Raw genomic sequence first — 20,812 nt, forward strand, 5'->3', positions numbered from 1 at the left:
TGAACATTTATATGTTTGGTGTTTTAAAAATATCATAAAAAATGTAAAAAAAAAAAAAAAAAATGAAACCAAGGAATGAAATTAGTAAAATATTTTATTGCTCTTACTGTTATTTTTTTTAACATGGTTTTGTCCTACACCGAGCTATCGCCCTCTTGTGTCTAAAGAAGAAAGGTGCATTGATCGTAAACCAAAACAGGGATAAAAATAATAATTAATACAAATATGACACTATTGACAGAGGATATGTTTAGTTACGGACATTATTACACTGGAGACTAAAAAAAACTGAATAAAAAACAAATAAAAACCAAACATTTACAATCTTCACAGAACATGATGCTTTTGTGCTGATTTGTATTTTTTTCTAATTGAAAGCACCTGCATGTTACATTCAAATACTGAATACATAAAATGAAAAAAACAAAACAACAATAAAAACATGTTCCTGTACTATCTAGTTGTTGCATTTTTTTTGTTGAAAGGTTGACAGTTAAAAGAAGAATATACTGTCTCAGAGTAAGCATCACCACTGATTTATTTCAGGTGAGTTTGAAATCATCAAGTTTTCTAAAAGCTTAGCTTTTGTTTTTTTTAACAATTCAAACATGCTAACAAGGGGAATTAAAAGTGAATAAAATAAAGTAGAAGATGATTTAAAAAATAAAACTACATGAACGTAGTCAGTTTTTACTGTTTTAGTCACTGTTTTTATTTTGTATTATTTTTATTATTTTTACACACAGTGTAAAATAATTGCAGTTCTTCAGTGTATGCAAATTGTTATGTTTAAAAATGTCACCTTCCCTCAAACAAAGAGCTGCTCCTCCTTCTCTGAGTGGCTGCGTCTCAGCTTCAGACTAGACAGGATCTTCTGGGCTGGCGAGGTCAGGTTGTGCTCAGCAGAACTGGTCCTCGGACACGGATGGTGAATGCGGTTTTGTCCCTCATTGTTCAAATTTACATTGTGATCAGCTTGACTCCATCTTGCCACTTCTTGAGTGGACCTCTCTGTTGTGCTGGATGATAATGCAGCTCCTGGTGATGTTACCGTCGAATCCACTCCCAGCATGTACTGCACAACCTCTCGGGGACTCAGTGGAACATTGACTGTAGCCTCTGCAGTTGTGGTGACCTGGTGGGGTTGCTGAATGACATCACAGTGGCCCTCGAAGTTGTACAGAAATCTCTGCAATCCAGGGTCTGGAGAGGAGCTGCGGCTGTTGTTTGCACTACGATAATTTGCCCTTTTGGGAGTCGCTGGCTGTTTCGTTGCACAGTCTGGGTTAGAGAATCGAGTTCCTAGGTTTTGAAACCGGTGATGCTTCACAGGCTGTCTAGTAAAACGATAATGAGGCTGTGTGCCTGAATCTGAGGAAGATTTTCCTTGAGGATTGCTTGATGTTGCTTTCATAGCCAGGACTAGGGTGAAGAAAGAACATAAATGTGTAATTTGCAAAATTACATCAGTCCTAGCAGAGGTTACTGGTTATTTATCTTACATGTTTGTTTGTCAAATTAAGAAAACCATGTCTGAACTATATTGTAGAAAGAATCACATTTATCTTATTTCTCAATTTGAAACTGAAAAACAAACAAACAAAAAAAAAACATATTTGTTATTGATTTGAGATCTACAGCCTATGCAGCCATATGCACATAGGCAGTTGAAATATAAAAGGGGCTTGTTGATTAAACCGCACAAAGAAGCAAAGCAACAGAAAAGCAAGTAGCAAAGAGTAGTGAGAGCTTCCTGTGCAGCAAAAAAGACAAGTTCCCTTATTTTGCTGTTATTTTTAAAAGTGAAATTAAGATTCACAAATGATTTCTAATGCTAATCATTGGTAATTTACGTGATTAAATGTGATTATATATTAAACTAGTGGATTAATATAAATGATTAAGAAATGTAAATGTAGATCTGTTTTAGTTTACCACTTATCATCAAAGGGAAGTCTTAGACCTAAAAATAACTAGAGGAAATGAGCTGAAACAAGAAATAACAACAGAACTTGTGGCAATCTATAACCACAGCATCAAGTGGCGAGAAACCTACTCTTACTTTACCATCAGTAGCAACTTGTTGATTTGATATATGCATTTTGAGACTAACCTGATGAAAACATGCCATCTATAGGCAACAGGAAATGCCAGTATCAACAAAATGTATATCGTTTCTATTGGTTTGTTCAGGAGCATTTGCTTAAACCCCACATCTGCCTACCTGTTCTCTCACTGGCTTCAGGGCCGAGCTGGTCCACTGCCTCATTGGATGAAGACTTGTCAGATATATAACCCTCGCTCGAGTCTCTCTTGATAACTCGGCTCTGTTGGAATGATACAGGTTGACGTGGATTTCTGGGAGCGTTTACTGGTCGCTTCTAATTCTACTCAGTCTGGGATAGATGGGATAGTGGGGCGATCGCTACGTTGGGTACAGTCATTTTGAGCTCTTATTCTAAATGTTATTATTCTCCATCTTCTATTAGTTTTTGTGTTGCTTTCATGAACCATTCTAAATGTTTAAAGTGGGATTCACAGTGGTTATTTTTAAGTAGTTAGAAACATTTAAGAACTAAAGGTTGACAAAACACGCAAAGCAGAGCTTTAAGCAGAAATACAGCAGCTGAGCAGCTTTCTTTCTAATCTAAAGAAATTAGCAAAAGGTTAATGTGCTAAGGCTAAGTAAAAGAAGTGCAAAGTATATGCCAGGGACACGTGACTTATCCTTTTAAGACCAAGGTACTTACCTCAAGGGACTGTGGACGCTCTTTGGAGGAAGTGTCAAGTTCCAAGTCTGCATCGACTCCATCCAGGGGACAGGAAGCTCTGGGTGGGGTTTCTGGGAGAGGTGCTGTGGGTGCTGGCGGAGGGGGTGTGTTCATGCTCTGCTCCATTCCAAAAATCCTGTCGTGATGTGCAATGAGGAACTCCACAAGCATCGACTGGTAGCTCGTCTCCAGAAGGGCAATCATTGACATGTCCGTAGACACCAGAGGGCGCAATAATGTCGGTCCAAACACAATACCGAGATTGCTAGGTGACATCTTGTTGTCATAGTTCTCTGAAACTCTGGGGAGGCAAAAACAATGACAAATGTAAGAACAGCTGCACAGAAAGGCAAAGGAACAGAAGTTAGGTAAGTTAACCTAAAAGTCTTTCTTTCTGTATCATGCTTACCTTTGCAGATGAGAAATAAGGTACTGCAAAGTTGAGTAGTAATGTGGAGGAAGCTTTTTCAGTAGCTTTTGTAGTTTGTGAATAATGTCCAATATCTCATTGGGCTCTGATGAGGTTTCCTTTTCACTCATGTGCTGAATGGTCTTTCCCACCCCGATGAATTCATTGTACAGGTCAAAGGTTAACAGAGGCTCAGGCAGCTAGAAAGTATTGTAATGCCATGATTTATTTAGAAGAGTGAACAAGTTGATCCTGACTATTAATGCTCTTTTAGACAACTAAACTCTGTTTTTAAACCAAACAAAAAATTAGACATATTTTTATTAAGCTTTATTAGAACTTCTAGAAGTACCTCCTTGAAGAAGTGCTTAAGGATAGATGTGATGTCATGGGGTGAGTGATCAGAGAGGTCAACCTGGTCCTTTTGTGTCTCAAACGTCTGGCAGAGCTTCTGAATGCGAGGTTTGGATCCACTCACACGATACACCCCCTCAGAAACAACGGCGGACAGCAGTTATTAGACAAAAGTTCAGATTCAAGAAGCTACATAGGTCAACCTTTTTGAAGATGGTAAATGAATACCTGAACAGAAAGAGCACGACTTTCAATCTCATTTGTGCAGCATCGAACAACAAATGGCACCTCATCCGACCGGTCTTGTAAAATCACAGAGAGGTCCACTCCAAATACGGTACCCTTCTTCTGCTCACACTCTAGCTGACAGAATTCCATACACTTTCTGTGGAAAGCCAGCCCACACTAACATGTAGGAGGAGAAGAACAAGTATTATTATTTTCATTTTCACAGCACTTTCCTCTTTTACCCATGTTAGTCTGTATCTTTCAGACATGACTTCATACCTCCTCACATTCAATCCCACTGACAACAATGTAGTTATCACACTGTTTGCATTTAGCCATCTTGCTCTTCATTTTTTTGAGCCGATGCGTTAGTGCAGCTCGAGAAAACAATCGTGTTTTCACAGACTGGCCATCAGGAATGTCTGTGGACATAAAAAGTAGACACCTTTTGTGAAGTTTAACATCAACGCTGACGCAAATGATCTGACCGTGTGCAGTGAGGAAACAGACCTGATTCTGACACCATGTCTGACACTTCCAGGTCATCCGATGAGACTGTCAAAGTAGATACTGTTTTGGGCAGTCTTCTATGAGCTTCAACAAAAGGAAACAAAAAAAGCAAAGTTCATGTTTTCATGCAAACTTTTATTGACAAGAACAAAAGCGGGCCTGTTTTTACCAGGGCTTGAGAGGGATTCCGAACTGCCTCCAATACTCTCGCTGTCACTGTGCCCCGTTCTCCCTAAAATGCATCAAAATATAAGTTAAGAAGAAGAGTTTCAAAAAATGGTCATGACATATTTTTTGAACCCTTACTGCCATCAATGGATCGTTTATGAGGACTATCCTCAATTGAGGGTATTGAGTCCTGCAGAGGGCTGAGAATGTTGCTGGGTTTTCTTCTGTTGCTTTTAAATGAAAACAAAAAAATAATTTGATGATGAGCAAAGTAGAAAAAGGAGCACAAATACATGTAAAACATTGTCTTTCTGCTGCAGTTCCAACAAAACACAAAAAAAACAAAAACTTTCAGTCTCTACCTTTTACCCTGAGGAGTGTAGTCTTGAAAGCTGAAGGTTTGGACAGATTGCTCAGGCCGACGCCTGCTGAGGATGTAAAGCAGATAGGGTTCGCCAGGCTCCACAGTCCTGCAAGTCAACTCAAGGTTTTGATACCCAAGAGGCACGGACTCTGTTTGCTGCCGCTGGTAGTAGAACATATTGACTGTGACCTGAAGCAAGGAGATGCTGTGAGGTTCAAGCAGGTATCCTGTGTACCATAATCACCACTATAGTAATACTTCTTAGAAGAGAACATTGAGGCAAGATTAACAGTAAGACCTGCAATACTTTATTTACAGATCATTTAGACACAAACTGAAAGGAGAAAAACACTTTTTTTTCCTTTTCACCAACCTCCTTGAGCAAATTGTCTCCCTGACAGATGAGCTTGCGAATGTGAGTAATGATTCTTTCTTTGGACTTCACTAATTCATCTTGGGTTAACTTGGCGTCATTCACGCACTGTCTGTAGAGAAGTTCTGCCTCTAATACCTAGAAGGATCACAGAATTAACCTCAAAGCTTTTTCTAAGAGCAAAACGCTGTGCTAAAGCTACAATTGTGTTTTCACAAACGTTACTGTGTAGGTTTAACATAATAAATTACAGCCTTTCTGTTCCCTCAAAAATATAAGAACTTCATGGAAAACTGAAGCAAACATTTATACAAAAAAGACATTTGAAACTACCTACATTGAGCTTAAAGCCAGAGTAATTATTAAAATATCTATCAAACCTTAAATAAACAAAACAAATGTTTTTTTTCTGAGAAGTGTATTAAATTTGTGTTAATAACTTGAGGTTAACACACTTTTGACTGTGCTTCATCCTTGGACTTCCTTCTTTTGTCAAGTGTTTTTACTCCAACTGTGTCATCCACCGCTTTCGCTGTGACCGCTTTTGCCTTTTCCAGATCATCACAGCGTTGGAAGTATTGATGCTTGGCCTTTTTGAGAGCCGTGACTGTATCACTCTGAAAACAAGAAACAGAGATGCACAGCAGAATCAGTAGAAGAAAAACAGATTTACATTTTAGCTACTGCCCTGGGAAGCAATGCACAACACAAATTGAATTACAATCTTCTGCCAGATTTATAATCAGGCAGATTATAATCTGCCTGGGACATATTGATGTGCACTCAGAATATGGGGATTATTGAACATCTACTGAATAGAAAAATATAGAGACTCCACAAATATAATTATCACTTTATTGTGCACAAATGTAGTGTGCCAACCAGGTCATATCTAGACACCTCTTTAGTAACAATGTTTTGAGTTTGACAAAATGTGTGCGACATAAGCAAAACGCAACCACAGCTATGAATATACAGCGCATTTTACTCACCATCTTCCTTTGCGCCCTTGCCCACTGATCTTTAAATTCTCTCCGCCACTTATCGATCTCAGTTCTCTTATCAGACAAAGCCTTTATGACAAAAACAAAGTTCACATCAAATGCTTTCTAAAATCTAAAGATGGTTCATTGAAACTCACACTTTTTGTTACAGTTTACTCTACCTGGTAACACCGGTTTTGCACGAGTTCTGAAGTCCTTCTGGAGGTCAAACTATTCTTTATATCCTGTTCCAAAGTCATTTTGTAGATATACTGTAGTGGCATCATTTCCTGCACAGTGAAAACAAACAAGCAAAAAGAGCGTTAATATGGTTTTTACTGCAGGTGATAGGCTATTGCAAAAAGGTCAAATGATACAAGCTTAAATTTGAGGAACATTATTAAATTCTAGAACATTATGGTCATAAAAAGAACCTTGGTTTTATTAGTTAGCAAAGCCATACGTACCTGTTGTGTCACGCTGTCCTTTGCTCCTTCTGCTGCCTTCATCACATTTTTTGCAAATTCTTGCTCTGTCAACAAAAATGGCCAGGTGATATTGACTAAATAAATATAATGTAGGAAAATAAAACAGATTCTTTTATAAAGCAATGAACTATGAAATACAATATTTACAATTAGCTAATAATACCCTGCAAAGAAATGAAGGTTCTCAGTATGTTCTGATCTTATCTGAATTATTTCAGTGTTCAGGTCCAAGTCGTTATGGGAATGCTGCTGTACCAGAACTGTTCTTTATCCGTTCCCTCTAAGCTGTCTTTTTGTTATCATGAATCGGTCCCAAAATGGCAGCACAATGAACAAACTTTATAAAGGTGTTTGTGGTACGAATGAGTGAGGGGTGAAGTGTGAATTTAGAGTTAAGGTAAGGAGTGAAAATACAGTTTTGTGGCGCACCTGTGCTCAAGATTACAGTAGCTAAGATTTGATCACCCTGTTCTCAGCCTCTGATCAGTTTCTGAAGAACTCCAACACCCATGCACATGGTGAGATGCTCCCATCCAAGCTTTGCACTTTTGAACTAATTTATTTGAGAACATTCGGTTGAAGAACTGAATAAAACTCCACAAACAATATACTTATATAAAGTGCTGTGAAGACTGCATAATCTGTTCATCTATTAGTCTGACATGCAAGCCATTGCTGCACACTGAGGGAACAGAAACTTTAGGAAATTACTAAGATCTTGTTACATAAAATGTCAGTGGCCAACTAATGACTCAAAATGAAACCCACAACTTATACATATTACAAAATCATGTACAAGACATCATTGTCATGTAATAACTAGCAATTTGTTCATTTTTTTGGTCCTTATTAGTTTTATTTGTAACTAAGTCCTTATTTTAAAATACTATTATTGTTGGGAAACATATCTCAGAGTGTTACTACATACTGTGTAAGCAGTTGTTTTCTTTGAGCTCCACCCAGCATTACATGCAGTTGCACTACTTCAGACAGCTTTTGTGGGCAACCATGTTTTTTGATCACTTCCTCTAGACTTGTAATCTTTATATCCCTTTCTGGACACTGCACCTGTTCAGGCTGGTCTGAGGGTAATCAGTGTCTGTGTGCTCTGAATGAGCCCCCTCTTCTTTCATACCCTCCTCTTACTTGCTAATCTTTAATCCTTTCTCTGTGTACGTTGTTCACGAGGGAGACGGCAAATGATCAGGAAGGCTGAGGAGGTACATTGTTGCAAAATAGTATCTTTTTTCCTGCTGAAATACTGCATGTGCCACAATGTACGTATTACGTAGCGATCAAAGTTGTGCTTTGCTTGTGAAACACAGAAATTCACCAAACAAGTCAAATTCACTAAACCTAAACCCCCAAAAGCAACTGTCATTTTCCCAAGCTACTTCCTGTTTGGTGTTTCAATTTGCATTTTGTAAACAACTGTTGCATTTCAGACTTTTCTTACCTGTTAGATTTAAATACACCACAGGATAGTGAAATTATTTGCATGTTATTCTGCTGCTTCCTTGTTATAGGTTTTTTATGAACTTACCCAAGCTGATTCTCTTCTCCATCCAGGCAAGAAGGTCCTTGGCATAGCGGCACCACATCTTGGCATACTGCAGTGCCGTCTCCACTCCATCCTCACTGCGAAAGAGGGCCAAGTCTGCTTCCTGGGCTGTGAGGGAGTACATCAGCATCACTGTAAGGCTTGTACACTTGGGGATGAATCCAGAGATAATACTGGGTCCGCTGGGTTACACCCAAAACTTCTCCGTCCTGGAGGATCTAATCTACCACCAACCGCAGAGAAGCATCAACCTAGCCTACTCTGTCAGCCCAAAGACTCCACTCCAAATCAGACAAGACAAAACTAATGGAAAACCACACAAAGCTTTAAAAAGCAACACAAACCAAGTACAGGAAAAATCGATTGCATCTGGAAAGTCATTCCTGTTCCTCAAGATAAGTTGTCGCTTCAGGTATTTTCAGCACACATGCCAACACAGTTCCTGTATCGTTTAGGTAGCTGGTAAAGAAAATAGGGATGTATGTCATAGGGGAGGGCTTACATCAACCACAAGCGAACAGCTCTAGCTAAATAACTTCCCTCCTCTCCTCTGTTCCTCTCTCTGCAGGGACCCTCCCCCTTATACCTGTTCACTGATGGTCAGCTTTTGAGCTCTGAGCCGCTGGGTGAGAGCAGAACAGGATGACAGAGCTGGTAGGCACTAAGCGACACTATCATGTCTCAACTCTACTGTGGTCTGGCTGACATGCTGTTTGTTTGCCAACCTCTGTGACTTCTTCCTCTCTGACTCATTTCGTCTCTGACTGGGTGATGTATGTGTGACAATCACATGCTCTCCAAAAAGCTCTCCACCAAAAGCGTCCAGTCTCTCCCTTTTCTCAGCATTCAAACTCAGCACAATGAAAATCAAGCGTTTTGACTTTCTAACTTAAAACCTGCAATTCCTCCAACAATTTATCCCATTACAGAATTGCTGTTATCCAAAGTCCTCAGATGAAGTGCCGTAACTTATCTCAGGGGTTCCTCACTCAGACATGTAGATTTCATTATCCTGTGTTTTGACGTGGACACCAAATCCAATTGTAGCATGCGAAAAAAAAAAAAAATCCACCTAGGGGATTTTTTTTCCTGTCCTGTTCTCCAGCAGAGTCCAAAGTAATCCAAAGTGATGAAAAAATTTTAGCCAGGTGATGTGATAAAATTGACAATATTGAAATGTTTTTTGCAAATAGAAAATGCTCCTTTTAAGAAGTCAGTCCATGTGTAATTCTGTGCTGCTAAATGACTACAGCCTCTGGCGCTTAGATCGAGGATTATCCTGGTTAGTCCAGATTTCTGAGTGAAAGACCTTACAGTCGCACTGAGTAAGATTTACCTCCTGGAGTGTTGATTGAGCTTGTGGGATAAGACAGGGTGGGGGAGGAGCTGTTGAAGTAACAAGATTAAGTTCAACTTTTTTCTTTTTTGTCTCTGGGCAGTTCAGCCCAGAGTTACTCATACCCAAGGCAGACTTACATTTAAATGTAGCTGAAAAACATTAATTTGTTTTTGTTTGCATTTTAATGGCAAAAAAGCAAATACTTTTTCCAATAATCAGTGGATTTGTTTTCTGGTATTACAGCAATCAAACCCTGCTGATCAGCTTTTTGACATTTTTCCATGGATATATTGAAGATTTATTTAGTTTTTTTTTTAGCTCCAAGTCCTTATATTTGGAAGGCCTCTTTGCTATCACCCTGATCTTTACTTCCTGTCACAGATTCTCTTAGATTCATGACTTTATTGGTCCTATCCAACATGTTAAAACTACATCCAGACAGAAGAAACATGTCGGTAAATCTGAATCTGTCAGAGCTAGAAATACTTTTGGATGCAACTGCAAATTACTTACGTCATCTACAAACCGTCTTCTAATTTGAATAGTCTTGTTTCTGGTGTGATAAAATCTTTTCATTAGATTAATTATGGAAGCATCCATTGAAAGGGACGGTCTCTATTTACTTAGTTAGTATTTCTTTCACTCAAGCCACATAACTGACAACTTGCCCTTATATAGTCTAACCCGCCTTCTCGTGTGTAATAAATTTGGAGCATCTGTGCCCTGCTTAAATCCTCTCGCTTTATCCTAATCTCGTTACAACAGGTTAACTGTAACTTACAGCTAGGAGTAAGGATGTAACCAACACTAAAATAGAATATGTGTTGCTAGCAGCAGCTGAAGTTTCTCCTCAAGAGATTGACAGGATGACAGAAATCAGTGACATGATGGTGTATGTTAAGGTGAAGCGGTGATTAAGCTGGCGACCTTTCACCCTGTAACCATGTTCTGATACATGTTGTACAGGAAACCTGCTCATCACGGTTTATGAAAGCCAAACCTGAAGCTGACACACAGAACAGGGTAAATTTTTTTGTTCACTAGCCCTCTTTTGGGAAGACATCATACCTCTTACACATCCATCGCCTTCACCTGCCTCGGCACCAATCTGTAAAGTAAAAGTAAAAAACAAACTTACACCACAGAAGAAGGAGAAGCTTACTCTGTCAAAGTACATCTACAGCCAGCACCGATGGCACTGTGTTACATCGATTATAAAATATATTAATGTTATCAAGTTAACAAAATCAGCAAATTTATTAACAGATCAAGAACTGAACCGTAACATCATATGATAGAGATTCACGGTTTTCATTAGTTGTAGGGGATAAAAAATCTTACATGTTCATCATTTTGCTCTGTGATCTCTGCACCTTCTCCAGAGATGGATTCAGAAATGAAGGAGACGTCGCTGTCTATTAGCAGATCTTCTCTGAACACAGCAGAAAATGTAATTCAAAAGAATTAAATACAAATACCTCAAAACTGCAGGGTTTGTCAAGGAATATGAGCTGTTTTTATTTCAAAATACAAGTAAAACTGAATACCTTACTCTACTTTGTAAGTATTCTTGTTATTTAATATTTCTAATTCTAATTTAGAATATTAGAAATAGATAGTGTTAGCATCTTTATCGGTCAAAGGAAATTTAGTGACATTTGAAAGAGCACAGGTGTCAAACTGTGCTCTTTAAAATTGGCCACTGTCCTGTTATATTCAGTTTATTTCTATTAGATCTTTTCCTATTAACCACAAAATAGCCGGTTCAACAGTAAAATATCTATTACTTACGAGGAGATTAAGGAGAGATCAAGATTATCAAAATCCCTGAAGATCTCACTGTATCGCTTGGTTTCAGACTTATGAGGCACCTTCCTCAACTCTGAAATAGGAAATAAAAAACAACCTAAGATGTGTTGAAACAGTCTTCCTTTTTATGTCACAGAAAATCAAATAACATTTTTCTGAAGACATGTTTGCATGTCATAATGAATGCAGAAGTTAGATCAAATTAGATTACAAAAATCATACATCTTGCAGTGTTTAGCCCAAATAACCTTCTTTTATTTATCTATAAAAGTAGGAAGAATGGTTGACAAACACAAGGAATCCTACATGAGGACAAACAGCACAAGAATATTTACTGAATTAAAAAAAGGATCAAACCAAGATCCTCTTTTAGACCGTCTGACAGCATTTCCTGGACATTTCAGAGCAAAAGATCCTTTGATCAAATGTGAGCTAAATACATTGTGCATATAAAATCTGTGCCTTTTGCAAACAAACGCTCAAACCTTTGTGCATATGCTATTCAACTGCTGTCTCATCTTCTAGGTTTTACCCCAACAAATTACAACAAATGCAGCAAATAAGTGAAAGAAATTTCCCTCCCTCTGAGGCGCCTCCATCTTGGTCAACCACATCCTGCTCACAATTTGTGTCACGTCCCATAATGCAATGAGTCCCTGTTTTTCACACCAGTAGTGTCATTCTGCAAAGTTCAAAAATCTAACTGTCAAAACCTGACTGAGTTTGTTTGTTGATTATGCGCAAGATTAAAAAAAAAAAAAAAAGGCTTATACAATGTTGGCATCAATACATTTGGAGCATATTATGGCAAGATTTCTGATCTGAATTTTTTATATTTGTGCAGATAGGCAAACTGGTCCATCAGTATAAATCATTTTGGATTCTAAAATGATTATAAATAGATCCTGTTCTATTATAAGTCAAAGTTCAGCTGAAAAAAAAAAAAGACAAAACTAGAATGTGTCAAAAACGAAGGAAGCGTTCAGGAAGTTTACAAACCCTTCAATGACACGCAGGATGCCTCAAAGCACCACTAACACCCGAGCAGACACATTTAGGCTCACTGTGCATGCAACATGTGCATGCACCCACACGCAGTCTTTCCCATTATGGCGCCACTGCATTGTCAGCAAACAAAACCAAATTTGCAAGTGTAAGGTAATTCACTACAGTGATGAATGCACTATAAATCTTAAACAAATGGATAAAAAGATAATGGATTTAATAAGAACCTTAAAAAAAAAGTAACATAAAAAAGTAAGCGATCACTTACACAAACATCCCCCCAAAGGTTGAATTCTCACCTGCAGTTTGAGAAGAATCCTTGTTTAACACTCCTTCTTCCATTTCTCCTCACTTTCCACGTACCAGCTAGACCCTAGATACACTCACACATCTTTGCACCTGCATTGATTCAACAATATATCACTTAAAAAACAAAAAGAGCCGCTGCAACGGCTGAAAAAATGATCCAGACCTTGTATGCGGAGTACAGTAGCAGAAAATGACCAGCTACAGCTCTGACCTTGCGACCATTAAATCTCTCAAAAGATCTTCCTCTGCTAGAGTGGAGGTTGGCTAATGTTTTCACCATGAGGGGAAGAGGAAGTGTAACTCTGTGTCACAGTAGGACCCACCCACATTATGACACCAAATATAGTGAGAAGGTGCCACTGTGTTAAGTTTGTGTTGTCTTATTTAGGATTGCTGACTTACGAAAGGCCAGTTTTTAAATTAAGCAAATAACATAATGTGGTGAAATGTCATCTAGCACTTTATTTATGTCTGTTGTATCTGGTGGAAAATTAAGTTGTGCAGAGTGAACTCAAGAACAGCTAATGAGGTCACACTTAAGAGGTAAAGCAGTTGTTGCATCTTGTATAAAAATACATTTAAATGTTGACTAACTTAAAATCTAAGCCCACATGGGACACATACAGAATGACTCTGCTAACATTATGTACAATTGCATATTATTGTCAAAATAAAATTCCCAAAATGTACTTTTAAAAATGAAACCTTTAATTTCATCTTCATACAATAAACCACACACATATCTTTCCACAGTAAAAGGGTGAATCATTTTTATAGCATGTGGAACATATTTCCAAACGCCTCAGATGAAATGGTTTACTAAAAAAAAGAAAATTACAAAATAACTATTTTTTTCTTTTTTTAATTTGCAACCAAACATGTTCACAAGTCCTGAGTTTTGTTTATTCATCTGCAACTGTTCAGATGTTTGGAAAATAAACATTTTGCTGTGTAACATAAAATTAGTTGACCTAAAATGGCTGAAATGTAACAATCTAATTTTATATGCATCTGTTGATTTCTGTATGACAGACAGAAAGCGAGTACTGCAAATGCCATTGATAATGACAAGTCTAGTGCCCAATTTTAATAAAACAAAAGAATACAAAATAAAAGTCAGCCATGATCCCTTTTGAAATTGTCACGTCTGAAAAATCCAATTCTTTAAACTTCAATATCACATCCCTGCTGTGAAAGTAAATCAAAAACATTTTGGTTAAAAAAGTATAAAAATTTTCAGATGTCTTAGTAACGGAATCTTTCAATTTTAAGCTCACTCACTCTCTCTCAATTTCTTTTAAAGCTCGTCTCGAGCTGTACTGTCCAAAGGGGAGTGGAGCACGTCTGTGTTTTGGGCCTCGCGGCTGATCTCGGCCTGTTCTTGTGTTTTTCCGGAGCGGGCTTCTCTGTCCCAGTCTGTACGGACCTTATCATTGTCCCACACAGTGGAGGTCTCCGTGTCGCTGATGTAACCGGGGTCGCCCGTATAGTGAGTCGGAAACACCAGGAGCGGCTCTGCAGAAAAGGCCTTCAGGTCCCTGTTTTCAAACTGCTCCATATAATCAGAGCTGTGAAGGAGAAAGCAAAGAGAGGAAAATAAGAAGTTTGCCAAGAGGTTTCTGTAACTGTGTGCACTTTTGCTTGCAGGGGTTAAAACTTACACAGGGTGTTTGTTGTACATAATAGGAAGAAATTCATCGACGGGTAAAATCCTTTTTAGTGGTTCTGCTTCCAAAAGCTTCTCAGCACCCTGCAGGGAAATCATATAACCTAGAGTCCAATATGAATAATCTGCTTCTACTAAGTTATGAATATTTGGCACTGCTTTCTCCTTGTGATCCACTTGCATTCTTTTCCGACCAATATATCTGCAAGAAAGGAAGAAACCAAAAGGTTTGGTGAGAAAAACTACTGATATAATGATGAACAAACTACTGATATTAAGATGAACAAACTTACATAAGGTCCCAGTCCAGACCTTCATCCTCAACCTCACTCATCAAGTTCATCAAGCGACGTTTGAAGAAGACCTCAAAACGCAGGTCGTCTTCAATCACGAGGGAAGTTTTCAGACGGCGATCTACAATCTACAGACAAATAATGACATGTCAGTATTTATCAATTTTAAAACAGTTTAAATGTTCTGATTTTGAAGTTCACCTCCTTCCAGATGTTGTAGTGGGAAAGAAAGCAGCCTAGTTCTCCCTTTGTCAGTGGTCGACCATGGTAAGGGTCCTGGTATCCAGGGAGCATATGGATACCCAGGGCATGAATTTCACTGACATTCATCGCTCTGAAATGAAGGCATGGGGAGTTTATTTTTATAGCACATGTAAGCCATTCTAAAGAAGAGAAGAAGTTCACCAAGATAAAAATGGCATGCTTTAAGAATAATTTGTACCAAATAAAAAGCTGAGACATTTGGGAAAAGCTGCAGTAGATATTTTGTTTGTAAAATAAGTTTGAACTCCAAATCGGTGTCTTCCTTTCATTCACAATCATTTAATCCAGCCACACATCCAATGTGGAGGTGTATCAGTGCTTCATCCTAATGTAAATTTACAGCATGTTATGCAACAGTGCAGCCATCAATTAACACTTACCTGCCTCCAAACATTTCAAACTTGTTCTACTTAAACTTCCACTAGTAGATACAAACACTATTCTCTGACAGAAACTTTCTGATTTTGTTAACACCATTAGAGCTAAGAACATAAAATTGAGAGAGATCCAGATGCTAAGTTGGGCCTGTTTCTCAGTTCCATTTCCTTATACAAAAATAACTTCTGTATTAGGTTTATAATTTTCTCCTAAAGCAGATCCATTTTGGATGTAGAGCCCATGATCAGTTACAGTTGGCCCAAAGAACAAAATATTCATTTGTAACAGCTACAGACTGTTTTATTACTTACTTTCCATCTACTGCTGCAATGATCTTGCAAGCGATCTTCTGCTCATGCAGTGCCCTTAGCATGCGTTCCCTGCGGTCAGTCCGTCGCGGCAAGTTTATCATGAACACCTAAAATGCACATAAAATAATCAAATGAAACCTCTATCAGCAGCAGGGAGTCTTAGAGAACACAAATGAGCAGAAGTCCATTTTTGCAATTTCCATCTTCACATCACTTCACTCACTTCATCAAAGCCCATTTTGTCAGGCTTTTTTCTAGGGACACGGATGTACTTGGAAGGCATCAGGGGAGGATTCCGCACTGGAATGTAATATAGAAGACAGATGCAGAAATGGTAAAAATGATATGCTGTGTAAGGTTTCATGCTGTAGTCAAAGAGCTGAAGCCAGCAACAAGGAAGTGGTTGGTTACAGTCAAAATGCAGAAAACTTACCATTAACCTCCAAAAGCGAGTGTAAGAAGCTATCCGCTTCGTCTTGCAAGGTATTGTGGGAGCGCAGGGGTACAGGAATATAACCATAAGTTTCCCTGTTGCATACAAACATTTGAACATCTGGAAAAAGCAGAAAAAAATTCATTAAACTGAGTACAACAATCAAATAAATATCATGATTATGTTTCGAAGCTAGCGGCTACACGTCAAATACCTGCCATCTGAGCAGAGAATGCAAACACAATGATGTCATCAAATGCCCAACTGTATTCTGGATGTGGTGGGTGAAAGGCTAGCTGCCTGCTGGCCTGTTTCCTGAGGTCTACAAGGAATGTGGAGTGAACCATCGGAACAGCAAAACAACCTTTGCGGACTTGCTTCCTGATAGGGAGGTAGGCAGGTGTCCGTCTGTAGTAACCCTAATGAGGGGAGGTTTGTTAGCAGGTTTGTTACATAAATCAGATCAGGTAAACCAAATTATTATGACACTACCTGAGAAGTCATTCCACACCAGAAGTTTGAATAGGCACCACGGGATTCAAGCATTGGAGCTATTATTGTTTTATTTTCTTTCATTAACTTCCAGAGTACGTCTCGATCAGTGAGAAGGTTATCACAGTCCACCAACTGCACAGAAGAAAGTAGAAATGATGGGAGAAATGTTCATCGTGAGCTTATCGGTTTCTTTTTTCACTACAGAGGAACAATTTGCAACTCTACCACAGAATTACCTCAAGTCACTAAGAATTGTAAGTATTTATTTTCTCTTGAGGTTGTTCTTTGGCATTTCAAACAGACTGAGGTCTGGACTTTACTGGGGTGTTTTCAGTCATTCCTTTGTAGATGTGCAGATTGGTTTGAGATCCTTATTTGAAGCTAAGTTTAAGCTGACTACCAAATCGGCACAGATTTGACTCATGAGTAATTTGGTAAATTTATAGCCACAGTAACCCAGGTCTTGTGGTTGCAAACCGATGTGAAACCATCACCCTTCCACAATCCAGTGCCAAGGATGACAATCTCTTTCAACAGAGCAAACTACAAACACTCCCACTTTTATACAGTTGGTCACACCTGCTGGTAATAGGGTTAGGGCGGATTCGTTTAACTACTCTATTCCTTCTCTATTCCTCCTCAAATTCTATGCAAACAGCAAAGGTGCACTTAGTTTTGTCGTGACTATTAAGGCTCATATAAACTTTTTACGTCTGGTGAATATATGTGCAGAGCAGTGTCTTAAAAAAGCGAATGTGAAACAAGAATGGGACTCTACTAATTAGCTGTAACTGTCTAGTTAAAACAAAACCCTCAATTTCACTTTTTTTTCTCCGTCTCTCAAGAGAGAACGTGGAGAAGCAATTCAAAGTAGACAAAACTATTGCAATTGTAGATCTACGAAACCTCAAGATTATACACTAGTGCAACAGGAGAAAGCAAATAGAAATCCGCACAGTATTGTGCTTACAGTTCAAAGCATTGGACCAGGAGCAGTGCGAAATGGACACCCTGTGCTCTTTGTAAATTATAACAGTGCATTTGATTGGGCCTTGATTTTACACTTATCCATTGGCATCAACTACAGGATAAAAATAGTTCAACAACTGGCTCAGTGCTAAGAAATGGAAACACCTAGTGTTGTGCATTTGTATTGATAGAACAGTGTATTGACCTACCATCAAGTAATCGGCCCACATTTCACGAGCCGACTCCAGCGCTCCTTGCCGAAGTTTCATAACATGCTCATAGCGGAGATCTGTCCAATGTTTTGGACCATCTTCATCCTCGTAACGACTGAGAAATACATCTTAAGAGTTCTTCATTGGAATTTGCTCATTTATTGATTCTGTGATTTCATTTAGCAGCACCTAAATTCATTGGAAGCTCAATGCAACAAACCTGGGTTCTTCTTTTGGCCTCCACTCCACATAATGGTAAACGTTCTCCACCTTTAAAAGCCAGTCACGCAGAATTACTGTGGTGTTGTCCTCATTGTGATCAGTTGCTACCCTGTAAAAGTGCAACAAATTGAAATAAAACATATAAAATTAGTAGGTTTGACCAAAAACAGGCTCACAATGATTTAGTGCAGAACTGTTGCCGGATTGGGTTTAATCAGACTGGGTTGAAAGGACAAACCCCGACTCAAATAACAATAGTCCTCTGTTCACTTTTTGTAAAGTCATTGTATGCAGCTGTGGGAACTGAATCGAGTGTTAATAATCCCAACATCACACAACAAAAACTGTGAGCTGAGATGACATTTTTTTAGGTTAGCAGTCGGTCCAAAAAAAAAACCACACAAAGGCTACAAAAGACACAATCAAGAAGTGAAACCTTTTGTCTGTTAAACCTTAAAATAGAAGGAAAAGATTTGAACTGTGAGGAAAATGAGCCTGTGTTAGCGGGGAAATTTGACACAACTCTGCGAATGAATGAAAACATACCACAGATATTGTTTCAGCACTTACAACACATATAATCAAATTATCATGCAGTGCTTTTGCTGTGCATGGAAACACAAACACTGCATGTGTTTTTTTTTACAACTACAAACATGAAGGTATTTTATTGGAATTTCATTTAGCAGACTAAAAGCAATAAGGAAAATATCACACGTTTTTACTAACAAAAATCTGAAAAAGTTTGACCTGAATTTGAATAAATAAAATGCAAAGCAAACCATTGCCTTCAGATGTCAATGTATCACAATTTAAGTCTACAAATGCATATTAGTGAACAAATTAAAAAAAATGAACATCTAATGCCATTTCGGTGAATGAACATAGTTACGGTAATTAAATATATCTACTGTAACTCTGCTGGATACATCTGTATATATACTGTCAAAAAAAGATAAATAACGTAACAACCAAATTTTTGGTCAAGTGAAACAACAGTCTTTGCTCTCAACACACATTCCATCTGACAGTTTGATTTCTTTTTTTGATATTTCTTTGGATGAAAGTCATAATGGATGTTCCGGAGAGATTTCTTTTCTGAGAAACTTGAGTCATCTTCCCAAATTTATTTGGGCCATTCACCCTTTACTCATACTTAAATCTGAACTTTTTCTTACTCATAAACAGATTAAACTACTTGAGAAAAAAAATTTATACTAATTATCTATAAACCCTCCTACTCTAAAAACATAATCACACAAGTTGCACCTCTTATATCTGGTCTATTTTTACTGTTGTCACTCTGCAGAACTAATTGTATGCACCCAGGATTTAAATGACAGTGTTGTGGGTTATGATTCGGAGGTTTTTGGCACCATTACAAACAGCTGTGAGGGCCAAGTACAAAGAACAAGAAGTGCTTACAGCATCTCAAACGGTTTGTGACTTGAGGAGCCTGTAAAACTAAAATTTCAAAACCTATTTACAGCAGATTTAAACATCTGCCAAGCTTTTCTCAACAACAACAACAAAAAAAAGGTGAATACATGTAGACTGTGAGTAAGGAGCGCACCACTTGAGTCCTGAGGTTATGCTGCAAAGAGATGATGAAGAAAAAGATGAGCATCTAAGCCTGGGTGGGCTGTTGGAGCATGTCATTTGCTTACTTTTTATGTGAGAAACCCCTCCCTTATTTCCACAGATGTCTAAATTACCCTAAATATGAGTTTGCACAATCTACATTTGCTTTGGAATAAGGCTTGCCCCAAATAACTGAGGTGGTGTAGATTAACAGATGCTTTAAAATGGCCCTAAAATCCCATTTAATGTCACATAGTAATTTCACCATTGGGTAAGGTCACAAAATGATTTGACACAGCTAAATATTTATTTTTGCACTTGCTAATTTAGCTCAAAATCAGACTGTCCAATAAAACTGTTTCAATATTGCAATGAAACTATGCGCTCGCTGATCGCACAGTTTTATATTTTTAATTAATTACAAGGCTAATAATTTTCTCCATCAGGTTTGGTTTCAGACATGGAGACATATGAAAGTGTTTGGCTGAAATTAAATGTTATTTTGAATACTGAATCTCACAGCTCCCCTCGTGGCCAAGTCCCCTCCCCTCCACGTTTACAGAACAAAGTTTTGGACATAAAACTTGATCGACTGCGTCCTTGTTTACTCAACTGATTATGCGTTTTCAACGCCAAACTGAGCGTTTAATCTATTGCGTGACATAATTTGGCCATGCGTCCAAAATCACTTCTAACGCTTTTATTCCCCCTTAACATTATATTGTCTTATTTAAAAAGAGACGTTCCCAAATGCGCAGGCATTTGTCCTTATTCCAGTATAGTCTTACCGACAGGAACTTACCATAGAGCCATGCGGTCCTTCGGATACTTGAGTCGCTCTATAGTTCCCAGAAAGTACGGCAAAGAGTGTTCGGAGTTTCTGCAGATGAGGGCGAGGAGAACCCGGGGAGCCAGAAGCGGAGACTCGGGGCTCCAGCGCTCCTCCGCGAAGTATCCCCGGACAGGCGAGCAGCAGCGGAGGAGCAGCAGGAGCAGCACGGCGGGGAGGACGGCGAGCCCGTGCATTGCGGCAACTATCTGTGTTTTATGTTATTATCCTATTGCACTCGTTTTAAATTAAAATGAATAGTAGCTTTGCATTTCGCACCCATCACAAAACAAGCAATCTGTGCAGAGTGCCCTGATGTTGTAGTGCGAAGTTGAGCCTTAAAGGGGAGGGGTGTAGTCTCGTCTTAAAGGGGAAACCTCAACCAGACACAAAATGTGATTTTTTTTTTCTTAAATCAAACGTGTTCTTCATTTCGTATTTCAGAAACGTTAAAAGCATTTCCAGGCGGTCAAACCAAAAGATAAACT

The 20,812-nt window shown here is 38.5% G+C and overlaps 2 protein-coding genes across 3 annotated transcripts; both read right to left on the reverse strand.

The window, feature by feature from the left end:
- Positions 1 to 76: 76 nt before the first annotated feature.
- On the reverse strand, positions 77 to 12,924 carry gmip (GEM interacting protein). Of its 2 annotated transcripts, XM_055035405.1 has the most exons (21): positions 12,662 to 12,924; positions 11,340 to 11,430; positions 10,890 to 10,980; positions 10,617 to 10,656; positions 8,192 to 8,317; positions 6,628 to 6,692; positions 6,343 to 6,450; positions 6,170 to 6,250; positions 5,633 to 5,794; positions 5,178 to 5,315; positions 4,803 to 4,993; positions 4,579 to 4,670; positions 4,442 to 4,504; positions 4,273 to 4,356; positions 4,042 to 4,184; positions 3,763 to 3,939; positions 3,533 to 3,670; positions 3,181 to 3,380; positions 2,751 to 3,072; positions 2,225 to 2,327; positions 77 to 1,422 (listed from the first exon to the last, which is right to left on the reverse strand). In XM_055035405.1, the coding sequence occupies exons 1-21, from the start codon at positions 12,702 to 12,704 to the stop codon at positions 809 to 811; spliced, it is 3,072 nt and encodes a 1,023-aa protein (XP_054891380.1). In that variant the 5' UTR covers positions 12,705 to 12,924; the 3' UTR covers positions 77 to 808. The 2 variants fall into 2 exon arrangements, with proteins under 2 accessions (XP_054891380.1, XP_054891381.1); XM_055035406.1 differs by lacking the exons at positions 10,617 to 10,656; positions 10,890 to 10,980; positions 11,340 to 11,430; positions 12,662 to 12,924 and adding an exon at positions 8,554 to 9,590.
- A 434-nt stretch (positions 12,925 to 13,358) lies between these two features.
- Positions 13,359 to 20,645, reverse strand: colgalt1a (collagen beta(1-O)galactosyltransferase 1a). Its single transcript, XM_055035407.1, has 12 exons — positions 20,298 to 20,645; positions 17,913 to 18,023; positions 17,690 to 17,807; positions 16,509 to 16,643; positions 16,231 to 16,435; positions 16,017 to 16,136; positions 15,807 to 15,883; positions 15,584 to 15,690; positions 14,832 to 14,964; positions 14,631 to 14,758; positions 14,333 to 14,539; positions 13,359 to 14,239 (listed from the first exon to the last, which is right to left on the reverse strand). The coding sequence occupies exons 1-12, from the start codon at positions 20,519 to 20,521 to the stop codon at positions 13,969 to 13,971; spliced, it is 1,836 nt and encodes a 611-aa protein (XP_054891382.1). The 5' UTR covers positions 20,522 to 20,645; the 3' UTR covers positions 13,359 to 13,968.
- Positions 20,646 to 20,812: the final 167 nt, after the last annotated feature.

Source organism: Poeciliopsis prolifica, unplaced genomic scaffold (genome assembly GCF_027474105.1).
Source record: "Poeciliopsis prolifica strain line A6 unplaced genomic scaffold, Auburn_PproV2 SCAFFOLD010, whole genome shotgun sequence".
Lineage (NCBI taxonomy): Eukaryota > Metazoa > Chordata > Actinopteri > Cyprinodontiformes > Poeciliidae > Poeciliopsis > Poeciliopsis prolifica.